Here is a 12,970-nt window from a genome sequence, read left to right as displayed (position 1 = left end):
GTGATAAGAGACTAAATTTAAATATGATTTCTTTCATGGGAGTAGAGTCTATAAATTTGTAGGAATCCTGTAACCATTTGCTATTATTGACTTTTTGAAAAAAAAGATTTTGTTTATTTATTTGACAGAGAGAGAGAGAGACAGAGAGAGCGCACAGGTAGGCAGAGCGGCAGGCAGAGGGCCAGGGAGAAGCAGGCTCCCCGCTGAGCAGGGAGCTCACCTTGGGGCTTGAATCCAGGACCTGAGATCATGACCTGAGCCGAAGGCAGGTGCTTAACCGACTGAGTACCACCCCCCAATCGCCCCCCCCATTGTGGACTTTTTAGATTCTAAGTCAGTTTTGGAATTTTTTTTAGATTACTTTTGTTAACAGCTTTCGTCATGTAAAAGGTAGTGAAGGTTTATTTGGAACCACATTAATTTGATTCCTTCATCAAACACAAATGGAGCACCGTTCAGGGCGAAGCTCCGGGACCATAGGCTGGAATAATGCCCGTCCCTGTTTTCGGAGATTTCAGAGTGGGCCCGGAGTGACAGGTGCCGAGGACAGTGGTATCTGCCTGGGGGGCTCGGAGACAAAGTAGGGCAAGAGATTGCTTATCATTTGATAAGTAACCCTGCAGGAGGGGCTGGGCGTCCGCAGGAGGCCCTGGGGACGCTCCAGGACGAGGGGTTCAGCGCGGCCAGACTGTGTCGACGCCCGGCTTACCGCTTTCCCTCCTGTGCATTTAGCCTCCGCGCCCCAATCGGACGAAGGCTCGGACATCGACTCGGAACCAGACTTGCCCCTCAAGAGAAAGCAGCGCCGGAGCCGAACCACCTTCACCGCGGAGCAGCTTGAAGAGCTGGAGCGAGCTTTCGAGAGAACCCACTACCCCGACATCTACACGAGGGAGGAGCTGGCACAGAGGGCCAAGCTCACCGAGGCCCGAGTCCAGGTACCGACCCCAGGCACCGGCCCCGCCCGGCCCGCAGAGCTCCGGGGGCCACGTTAGGGACGGCTCCAAGGGTCACCTTAGGGACAGCTCCGGGGGCCACGTTAGGGACGGCTCCGGGGGCCACGTTAGGGACGGCTCCGGGACCACGTTAGGGACGGCTCCGGGGGCCACATTAGAGACGGCTCCGGGGACCACGTTAGGGACGGCTCCGGGGGCCACGTTAGGGACGGCTCCGGGGGCCACGTTAGGGATGGCTCCAGGACCACGTTAGGGATGGCTCCAGGACTACGTTAGGGATGGCTCTGGGACCACATTAGGGACAGCTCCAAGGGTCACCTTCGGGACGGCTCCAGGACCACGTTAGGGACGGCTCCTGGGGCCACGTTAGGGACAGCTCCGGGGGCCACGTTAGGGACGGCTCCAGGGGCCACGTTAGGGATGGCTCCGGGGGCCACATTAGGGACGGCTCCGGGACCACGTTAGGGACGGCTCCGGGGGCCACATTAGAGACGGCTCCGGGGACCACGTTAGGGACGGCTCCGGGGGCCATGTTAGGGACGGCTCCTGGGGCCACGTTAGGGACGGCTCCAAGGGTCACCTTAGGGACAGCTCCGGGGGCCACGTTAGGGACGGCTCCGGGGGCCACGTTAGGGACGGCTCCGGGACCACGTTAGGGACGGCTCCGGGGGCCACATTAGAGACGGCTCCGGGGACCACGTTAGGGACGGCTCCGGGGGCCACGTTAGGGACGGCTCCGGGGGCCACGTTAGGGACGGCTCCAGGACCACGTTAGGGATGGCTCCAGGACCACGTTAGGGACGGCTCCTGGGGCCACGTTAGGGACAGCTCCGGGGGCCACGTTAGGGACGGCTCCAGGGGCCACGTTAGGGATGGCTCCTGGGGCCACATTAGGGACGGCTCCGGGACCACGTTAGGGACGGCTCCGGGGGCCACATTAGAGACGGCTCCGGGGACCACGTTAGGGACGGCTCCGGGGGCCATGTTAGGGACGGCTCCGGGGGCCACGTTAGGGACGGCTCCTGGGGCCACGTTAGGGACGGCTCCAAGGGTCACCTTAGGGACGGCTCCGGGACCACGTTAGGGACGGCTCCTGGGGCCATGTTAGGGAAGGCTCCTCACGGGCAGCTGCAGCCCGGCCGCGAAGCTCCCCCTCCCCTCTCCCGTGCCTTCTCTTTGCCTTGCCTCGCTGGCAGGACCGTGACCTCTTTGTAATTTTTATTTGTACTTACCTCATCCCCCTGCACTGAATCCCTTTTGTGTTAGGTGTGTCGAGTGTAAACAGCGGGGTTTTTACTCGGCTAACTGGTCACAGCTTTATTTTACTTTTTTCTCACTTAATAGGCTGGTAAGTCCGCTTAAATTTATCCATGTGATAAATGGGGTTGACTCCTTTTCTGTCATGTTGCTTGATACAAGTGTTTTATATGGAGAGATTTCAAAGTGACCTTTTTGTTTTTTTTGCATTCTGAGCAGTTTTTTTTTTTTTTGGTTATTTATGAAAATGTGCATTCTTATGTTGGCCTTTGGTTATCATTATTAGGAGGATATGGTTATATCAGATATATCACCCAGAAGTGTGCCAGGTGTACACCCAGAAGTAATTTTAAAAAAAGGATTTCAGGAATCCTTATTATATACCGGGTACTATCTGGACGTTAGGGGCAGTATATAGACAAGAGCAAACAAATTTTGAGTGATCCCTTTGTGCCAGGCACTTTTCTAAGTGTTTCCATGAATTAACCCATTTCTTCATCATTAAACTGTATGTTTGTATTATTATTATTATTATTATCACCAGTTTGTCAGACTATTGAAGTAACTACCCAAAGTCATGAAGCTAGTCAATGCTGGATTCCATATAATAATTGGATTCCATATACTTCCTCTTAATGGTCTTTCAAATTATGAAGATGGGCAAAGGTGTATCAAGTACAATTCCTCCTATGGGTGCCACAGTCTAGAAGCATTTCAAAAGGCTATATTATTTTAAGAATTGTTCGCATTATCTTTTGAACTTTCAGAATTACTCTGAACTCTCTGGAAAGGCTACTTTGGTATGTTTCTATTGATTGGTAGAATAACATTTTCATCACTAATAGAGATAATAAAATACTGTCTTTGAAGTATTAAAAATATCTTAGGGTGTCCTAAAACTTGTTAAGCAAAGTTACCTTATCTGCAAATGTGTTCTTCCCAACTACTTGACTTTCAAAGTCAAACTGAGGCTGGAGACTCAGCAATAACTAGTCAGTTGATATGGTCCCTCGATTGACCAGCACTTTCTCCTATGCAGCTGATTACCTCTCCTATTCTAGGCTTCTACAGAAATGGCCTCTTCCAGGCTACAGAGCCCAGTGAGAGCCATTGTCTTATTGACCTTGACTTGCCATGTATAATCGTCCTGCTAAGATAGTGAAGGAATGCTAAGATGGAGTAGGACAAGTCTCCCAAGGAGCTTCAGTCTAATATGGTTAATAAAGTAAATACAAATAATAATAATAATAATAATCAGATATGATAAGTACTGTAAGAGAAACAAAATGCAGTGGGAGTTGAGAAGGGGAAAGAATGAGATCTTGGCTGGATAAGGAGAGGCTCACAAATAAGGCAGATTTAAGATGAATACTGGAAGCTAAATAGAAGCTCTCCAGACAGCGAGGGTGGGAGGAGTACGTTAGCAAGAGGAAATGATGTGAGCGAAAGCGCGGACGGTTGGACACACATGAGTTACATACCTGATGATCTTTCATTTTTGCTCATGTCAGAGGAACAGTGAATCATTGGATTTGGGTGGAGGGTAGGAAGAGGTAGGGTGGTGGGAGGAATATGGTTGGATCTCTAGGCTGAGGACATCCTGTGGAGGGCTTGGGTTTCAGGTGAGGTCTCTCAGAGTCAACGGGATGGGCAGTGGAGGCTGTGGGCATGAATGGGCTGGTGGACACGGGAATGGAAAGGACAGGACAGTGGCAGAAGGTATTCAGAAGGTGGAGTGTAGGTAATGGATTACGTAAGCAAGAGATGGGTGGAAGGGTGAATGAAGAGAAGAGTCGCAGATACGGGGAGGCCTATAGTGCAGATGTTTTACAGCTGGAGCTATTGACTCTGTTTACCTGTTACATCGGGATATGGCGCTCCTCTCCAGAAATGACCACCGCTAACCACAGATTCTCATAATATGTAAATATTATATATAGAAAATATGTCATGTATGTATTGTGATTTATATATAGCAGGGTTACAGACATTGGATTTATCAAATCTAATAGCTTTTATTACAGTTCTGTGTTTACCTAGTTTAAATCTGAAGTCAGATCCACTCTTCCAGCAAACCGGTATAGACTGCCCGCTGCATCCCGGGATTTGGTCCCTCTATTCCCTGGCTGGCCAAGCCTGCATCCCGAGTCTGTCCTTTAGACAGAGAGAAGATCAGCTCTGCACCCAGGGTCAAAAAATAAACACCAACTTTTAAAGAAATCAAACAAAGAGAGTGATGGAAAACTGAAAGTGTTTGGGTTGTCGTAGGTCATTGCTGCCTTTGACAAAAACAAGGATGGGGACAGAATAAATCTCAGACCCGTGCAGCTTGTGTGGTGCCCAGCGTTCACATCTGGCCCAATGAATGTCAAAGGAGAATAAGAAAGGCCCATTAACTCGCAGAGGACATGGGATCAAACCAATAAAGAGTGGTTCATATTTTTCTATACAGTGACCTCCTCTCCAAAGCAGGGCCCTCATTAACCTAACAGCTGTCCTAATGTGGCTTTAACCCGGTGACTCTTTACATTCCTTATGGCTTCATTAGTTCCCTTGAGACACATCATGTCTTGCACCACAGCTATGATCTACGGCCTAACAAATTCCCTACAACACCCGGCATATGGATCTTTTACTTAACACAGCAGGAAAAAGAAGGGAGTAGTTAATCACTGATTAAAATGCCAGAACAAAATCCTTTAGTTTTTAGAAGGATCTGGGAAAGCAGTAGCAAAGTCAACTCAGTTTGAGTGATAGCCAGAAAGTGTGAGTTAGTTTAATTTGGGGCACCTGGGAAAACCAAACACCAAATGAAAAAAACCCCTCAAGCAAGTCTATATTCTATTTTCTTTTTTTCCTGAGTAAAATATCTCTAAAGTCTTCTGGATCGAGATGACACTAAAGCTATAATAACTTAGGCCTTTGTCAGTATTTCATAAAAATCTGTTTAGACAGTAGCTCCGTTGTGTTTATCACAGCCAAACCTGAGTACACAACCTAAGAATTATTGTACACCAAAGCCGAATTTGCCTAGTTCACCTCCTGTGTATTATCATGCAAATAATGGCAAGCATTAAAGTTTTGTGGGAAAGAATGCAAATATTTATGATGTGCAAAAGTTTTAGTAAATATTCCATCTAAGAACTCCACAAAGCAGGGAAGCATCACTCTTTTACCACCAAGATAATGGAAGACAGCAAAGAAAGCTGTTTGAGGAAACAGCGTATACGGAGGAATCAGAAAATGTGGGTTTTCTGATTCCAAGTCTCATCTTGCCAAGTGTGTTTTGCTAAGGAAGTCACTTAATTCTGCTGTAATCCTGCTGGCTTCAGATTTATTTTTTTTCTCTTTTAAATTTTAAAATATGGGATAGGTTAGATCAGATGATCTCAGTCTGGGTCCACAGATGACAAGGATAATCATGGATGGACTTCTGGAAGTCTAGGAGACTTGAGATCTGTTCACACAATGTTGTGCCTCTGCCTGTGTGTGTGTGTGTGTGTGTGTGTACACGAGCATTAACTGGGCAGTGGTGGGGGGGGGGCTGGCTTTGTCATATTCTCAAATGCCACTGCCGCCTCTCTTATACCCCAACTAAAAATAACTAGCTCCATGAATTTTCATCAGTAATCGGAGATTCTCACCAAAGCCCAATAGGGATTGATTGATTGGTTGATTGATTGTAATTCCAGTACAGTTAACATGCAATGATATCTTAGTTCTAGGTGTACAATAGAGTGATTCAAAAATTCTATATATTAGTCAGTGCTCATCACACTAAGTGTACTCTTAATCTCCATCACCTATTTCACCCATCCCTGCACCCACTTCCCCTCTGGTAACTATCAGTTCTCTATAGTTAAGAGTCTGGTTTTTGGTTTGTCTCTTTTTTCCCCTTGTTTTATTTCTCAAATTCCACCAATGAGTGAAATCATACGGCATTTGTCTTTCTCTGGCTGACTTATTTCACTTAGCATTACATTCTCTAGATCTCTGCATGTTCTTGCAAATGGCAAGATTTCATTTTCCTTTTATGGCTCAGTAATATTCCATTGTGTATATATTTCACATCTCTATCCATCTATGGATGGACACTTGGGCTGCTTCTATAATTTTGCTGTGGTAAATAATGCTGCAATAAACATGAGGGTGCATATACCTTTTGGAATTCGTGTTTTCATACTCTTTGGATAAATATCCAGTAGTGGAATCATTGGATCATAATGTAGCTCTATTTTTAATTTTTTGAGGAATCTCTGTGCTGTTTTCCACAGTGGCTGCCCCAGTTTGCATTCCCACAAACAGTGCATGAGGGTTCCTTTTTCTCTACATCCTCACCAACACTTGTTTCTTGTGTTTTTGATCCAGTGGGGATTTAACACTATCCAACAGATCTATATGGTTCAGAAGTTAAGATAGGCATGGAATATTTGGCCTGAATTCCAAAATAATATGGAAATATTATTTCATAAATATGATCATCCTGAAATTCTCTGTGAGAGTTTGCTCTTGGGATGAATGAAGATGCAGCTGAGTATGCTTTTCTGTGGGACCATGATCCTCTGACATTCTTGGGAGCAGGGCACTTCTCCTCATCACCCTTACCCATTCTCTCCCCAATCTGCTCTTCATACAGTGGTCAGAGCTGGAGAACAGCAATGATGGGAGGGCTGGGAGAGTGTGATGTGGCAAGAGAAGAGGAAGAGAGTGAATGAGAAGGACCAGGGATGAGCAGTTGGTCCTCAATTTACCTACTTGGGAAGCACTGTATTTGGCATTTTCACATTAGACACCACTGAATCTAGTGCTAATGCTTTAATCCAATGCTTTAATCAAGCATTTTATTTTTTAAAAGATTTATTTAGTTATTTGAGAGAGAGAGAAAGAGTGAGAGAGAGCAAGAGAGCATGAGCAGGAGGAGGGGCAGAGGGAGAAAGGAGCAGACTCCTTGGTGAGCAGAGAGCCCAACACGGGGCTCAATCCCATGACCCTGAGATCATGACTGGAATCGAAATCAAGAGCCGGATGCTCAATGGACTGAGCCACTCAGGGCATTTTAAATCTTGCTGTGAATTCTCTTTCTGAGCATTAAGTATTATGTTCTCTCCCCATTTTCAAATTGCATTTGAAACAACCCATCTGGAATAATGTAGGTTAGATTGCCTTTGGGGACCACACCAAAAATGTGAACTAGTAATTTCTTGATGGGCAAAATTAGGCTTACACCATGGGACAATTAGCACTAATCCATGAAACTTGGAAGCAAATTTGACCTAAGTCTCCATTCAAGCCAAACTGGCTTTCAATTATTTGAGGTGTTATTTGGGCATTCTCCTGTCTGCTCATGGGCACAAAGGCTTTGGCTGTAGACCACAGGCTAGGAAAACAAAACAAGGCTTTAATTCTTGGGTGTCTAAGACAGAGATGGCAACATTCATACTTAATACCTACCATTTATTGAACACTTAATACCAATTAGGTACTCTTCCAAGGGCTTTGATTGTATTGTCTCATTTAATTGTCACAACAATCTTGTGAAGTAGTTTTCCCCCTCCCATTTAGTAGATGAGAAAGCAGAGGCCCACAGACAATACATAAACGGTTCAAGGTCCCAGAGTTAGCAAGGTGGGGGTCCTGGGAGTCAACTTTTGCTTAGTCTGCATTTCATCTGTGTGAATAAAAAGTATTATTATATCATTTAAACCATGAAGTTTTTGGGGCGCCAGGGTGACTTGGTCAGTTAAGGGTCCAACTCCTGGTTTTGGCTCAGGTCATGATCTCAGGATCGTGAGATCGAGCCCCATGTTGGGCTCTGTGCTCAGCGCAGAGCCTACCTGAGATTCTCTCTCCCTCTGCCCCTTCCCTGCATTCATGCGCATGTATCCTCTCTCACTCTCTCAAATAAATAAATAAATAAATAAATATTTAAGAAAAAATAAAGTACAAAGTTTTCCCCAACTAACACTGTTGAGAGTCTGAACAAATTGGTTACTTGTTTGACCCACGAAGAGAAAATTTTATGAAAATCCTCTTTTTTTTTTTTGGTGGTTATCTTTTCTCCCTGGTTATTATGATGGGATGAGGATCTTTCAATTTAAATTTTGCTTAGAACACTCACTGGATATTATATTACTTCAGAAATGAGTGTGAAGATCGTTTGCAAAAAGCATGACTATGGCTTTCTGGAAGGGCTCTGTAGAGAGACAGGTAGGGGAAGATCCAGGGGCCAATGAAGATAAACCAGGTTGCAGTTCATCAAATGAAGTAGAAACTTGCCTTGTGGGAGTGTTTTGATGTTGTGGGATGTTATGCAGGCAATTATTAGCATTTAACTGTAGCTAATAGTAGTAATGGGCCGGCGTAGGCCTCCTGCCCCACTTCCGTACCAGGTAGGTGTGACGCCGAAGGCCGGGTAATGTGTGGGGAGAGTGAGATTATGTCGAATTATAGGTCATAGGGTTACATTTAAGAGGTGATAGCCAACTTTGTGAGATGTGTCCTTTCTGCCCTTCTGGCTAAGAAATGGGCAGAACACGCCTGATCGGCTCTAGAACGCCAAAAATCAGTTTGTTTCTGTTGCCATTGTTACGCTTTGCAAAACAAAGAGGGGTTTCTGGTGATTGTAACTGAATCACAAATGCCTTCCACCCATTTTAGATGAACTAATTCGGTGTTAGACAGTCATGCAGCCCACTTAGCAGATTATTCATTGGCTTTGGAATTAGTGAGACAATATTGAAAGAGTCCTCTGAGACCTCTGAGCACTAAAGGGAATGCCTTTCGGTAGAGGATGGGGCCATAGAGGATCCCAGGATCACTGTGCTTGGTCAGTGTTGGGTATTTAAAATGAAAGCTATTTCAAGGGCAACTTCTTCCTATTAAAAAATAGTAGAGATGTCTTCTATGAGTTTCAAAGTACAAAGGAGGCAAGGACCACTTTCCCATTTACAACCTTAGTATATGTATGTATGTGTGTATCCATCTATCTTTTTTTTTCAAGATTTTTTTTTTATTTATTCATGAGAGACACAGAGAGAGAGGCAGAGACACAGACAGAGGGAGAAGCAGGCTCCCTGTGGGGAGCCCAATGAGGGACTCGATCCAGGAACCCCAGGATCACACCCTGAGCCGAAGACGCTCAACCGCTGAGCCCCCCCAGCCCTATCTATCTGTATTTAATGCTTCTTTTGGCAGACACAGCTGGTCTGAGGAGATGCAGAAGGCTGACAATGGCAAGATGATAAAACAAAGTCTGGTTAAATGTCCAGAGATGGGAAGGATAGTCCTCAGTCCTCAGTAATCTCTGGTTCTCTCAGGAATAAATAGCCTTCTGGATTTATTCAGCCTAAATTTAAACATCATTTAAATTCCTCCCCTTGGGAAACTTCTGAACCTCCCGTAGAAGATTTTTTAGTACAGATTTGCTTCTTTACTACTTTTATAGTAGGCATAATAGAGATTGTATTGTAAATGTAAGATCTTTTAAATATAACTCCTGGTGGGTTTACTCAGTGTCTTCTGTATTTGTATCATTTTGGAAAAATGAAAAGAAAACCTCTAAACCTTACATCCTGGGTCTTTTGAATAATCTGAAGATATCTTTAGAAAGTTGTGTTGTTTCTTGGTATTTGTTGTCTGAGCAGAGACATTTTTGAGGTAAAAAAAATTGGGTGATGGAGGAGTTAGACTGATCTTGGATCAAAAGTAGGTTGAGATCGACAGAGCCATCAGGCTTGGCCACCCACTGGGTAAATCAAACTCGGTTTACTTATCTAAAGGTTACAGAAGGAAGTTGGCACAGAGAGATTGGCAGCGTGTCCTTTCACCGACAGAAGTGGGAGCTCTGAGATCTTCCTAAAGGATCTCACCAGTGGAATGGAGGGACCGTAAGTCTGAATGAGTGAAATCGCATCGAAACTTTGGAAATTCAGTGCTCTTCCCAGCCTAGAGCTGGTGGTGCACCGCACATACGTTGGTTGAGATAGGTGTCCGAGGCCGTTTCCCCTGAGCCAGGTGTGACTTATTAATCTCAAGGTTTTAATTTTTTTAGTTTTTATTTTTAAAAAGTTTTATTCATTTATTAGAGAGAGAGAGAGAGAGAGAGAACACAAACAGGGGAAGTAGCAGAGGGAGAGGGAGAAGCAAACTCCCCCCTGAGTAGAGAGCCCAATGCAGGGCTCAATCCCAGGACCCCAGGATCATGACCTGAGCCAGGTCATGGTTGAGCAGATGCTCAACCACTGGGCCATGCAGGCGCCCCTTTCTCAAATTTCTTTTCTTTTCTTTTCTTTCTTTTCTTTCTTTTCTTTTCTTTTCTTTTCTTTTCTTTTCTTTTCTTTTCTTTTCTTTCTTTTCTTTTCTTTTCTTTCTTTCTTTTCTTTTCTTTTTTCTTTTCTTTCTTTTCCTTTTCTTTCCTTTCCTTTCTTTTCTTTTCTTTTCCTTTTTTTAAAAAGATTTTATTTATTCATTTATGAGAGATGCACAGAGGGAGAGGCAGAGACACAGGCAGAGGGAGAAGCAGGCTCCATGCAGGGAGCCCAACGTGGGGCTCGATCCCAGGTCTCCAGGATCACGCCCTGGGCTGAAGGTGGTGCTAAACCGCTGAGCCACGCGGGCTGCCCTCTCAAGGTTTTCAATATACAATACGACCACGGTGTGTGGTATGTAGTACAGCACACTCAGGCATGGAAACGGCCCAGATTTCTTACCCTCAGCCTAAACAGCTTGTCCCAAGGCCTTCTGCGAATCATGGTGACAGACGCTCAGATGTGCAGTGAGCCAACACACTGATGCAGACCCGAAGCCGAGTGCTGGCTAGTTCATGGCTCTATTATCCCAGGTGGCAATTTATTAAGTTAAGTAAAACTCTAATTCAATTATGTATCAACATGGGAAAATATTGACTTACCTTCGCTTCCTGTTGGATACTTAAGGAGTATTAACTGTGAGTACTTTGAGGAAGTTCAAGCAGCTTTCCTGACCAGTGTCTTACCACAAGCCTGGAGAAGAGCAGATTCCTTTCCAGACAGATGCTTGGGCAACAGCAAGAGTTTAAGAAGATGCCTTGGTGATGTCTTTGTTACACTGGGCTTTCTTGCTCCAAAAGGGAGGAATTCCTGCCTCCTCACTTTTCTTTTCTTTCTTTTTTTGCCTCCTCACTTTTCTAAGTGTCCACAACGTAAGAAAAATCACAGTTAAGTTGTGTAATTGTTAGTCTATCCTGTGAGGAAACGCAGTCCTACCTTTCCTAAGACACGCTGGTCTCCTGCATTATCACCTCCATCTAGAGTGACCTTTTGTTGAAATCGTATCCGTACTCCAAAATGAGTTCAAACTCTGCCTCCACTCCAAACTTTCCCTGCTTCTCTGCATTTCCAAATATGGAGCCTCTACGTCTTGTGAGCAGTGATTTGGGTTTCCGTGAGGGCTCTGTGGATTCCCAAGGGAGGGTAGGTCTGAAAGCTGCTGGAGCGGAGGATTCCCGTCTTCTCCCACCGTTTCATTCATCCCTTTCTCCCTCTGACTGCAGGCACAGTGCTTTATCCAAATGAAGTTTTCGATAAACTTTCAGTATAGAAATTAGAATATTCTTTAATTGGTAGAGATGCTCTGTGGTTTTGGGAGAAACCTCATAAATGCACTCTGTCAAATGATTCAAAGTTCCACATTTAAGCTGCAGATGCAAAAGCTGGGCAAGATGATGGGACCCATTAAAAACCTCATATCGCTGTTCCTTAAAGTTTCAGACGCCCAGTTATGGGTCTTACTCCTATTATCACCATTTCTCCCCAGCTACTTGCCAAAATATATGGGTTTTGAACTCTTTGAAAGATTTTCATTACATTATACCAATTTTTTTCCCCAAATTGTATCTAGTTATCATAGCGCTTGGCACAGAGTATTAGAGGTGCTTAAAGCTGTTGTTGAAAGAAATCATAAACTGATTATTTAAGGGATCTTCTTAGATAAAATGCTTTCATTTCTCGAAACACTTACCTTATGCCAAAGAGGTCTGATCTTATTTCCATTAAGATTAGAACCATGTCTCAACTTGGAAAGGGATGCTAAAATGGTTCCACTTAGCCTCTTGCTCAATTTATATGATGATACAGAAGCTCTACCTGTAGTGATCATAGCAATGCAAAGACAGCCTGATAAAAATAACAAATGCAAATTTAGTGTGATAGGCAAGACCAAATTTGGACATAGGTCATGTACAGGTCAGAGAGGCTCGTACCCCCTCCCTACAGTGGTGTTAGAGATGGAGGTGGGCAGGTGTTGGTGACGGTGACAGTGGGGCGTTCTTGTGGTCTCCAGCCCTGCTCAGCCATCCCTGCCCATGGCCATTGCGGCGTTTGTGGGAGCTCTGCAGGGCCCTGGAAGGTCCAGGAAGCCCCTTTCCTGACCCCTGACATTTAACTCTCCTTTCTCCCCTGACAATACAACACAGGAGGGGAGGGCTCTTGCATCCATTTGCCCTGTCAGTAAGGGGCCTTTAATCTGTTTTAGCATGAAAAATTCATTAAGAATGTACTATTATTTCATCAGTGAAATCCTCAAATTTTAAATTAAATCCATAGGTTTGGTTTAGCAACCGCCGTGCGAGATGGAGGAAGCAAGCTGGCGCCAATCAACTGATGGCTTTCAACCATCTCATTCCGGGGGGATTCCCTCCCACAGCCATGCCGACCCTGCCAACATACCAGCTGTCGGAGACATCTTACCAGCCCACAGCTATTCCGCAAGGTACGGAGGGA

The 12,970-nt window shown here is 44.9% G+C and overlaps 1 protein-coding gene across 3 annotated transcripts in view; it reads left to right on the top strand.

Moving 5' to 3' along the window:
- PAX3 (paired box 3) overlaps positions 1-12,970 on the top strand; it is a 98,548-nt gene that overhangs the window by 65,470 nt on the left and 20,108 nt on the right. For all 3 annotated transcript variants that reach the window (XM_025441994.3, XM_025441993.3, XM_025441992.3), the window contains exons 5-6: positions 733-938; positions 12,794-12,959. In XM_025441994.3, the coding sequence (XP_025297779.1) occupies positions 733-938; positions 12,794-12,959 (372 nt within the window). The remainder of the gene's footprint in view (positions 1-732; positions 939-12,793; positions 12,960-12,970) is intronic.

Source organism: Canis lupus, chromosome 37, assembly GCF_003254725.2.
Source record: "Canis lupus dingo isolate Sandy chromosome 37, ASM325472v2, whole genome shotgun sequence".
Lineage (NCBI taxonomy): Eukaryota > Metazoa > Chordata > Mammalia > Carnivora > Canidae > Canis > Canis lupus.
Note: the sequence above shows the minus strand (reverse complement) of the source record. Positions and strands in the feature narration are given on the sequence as shown.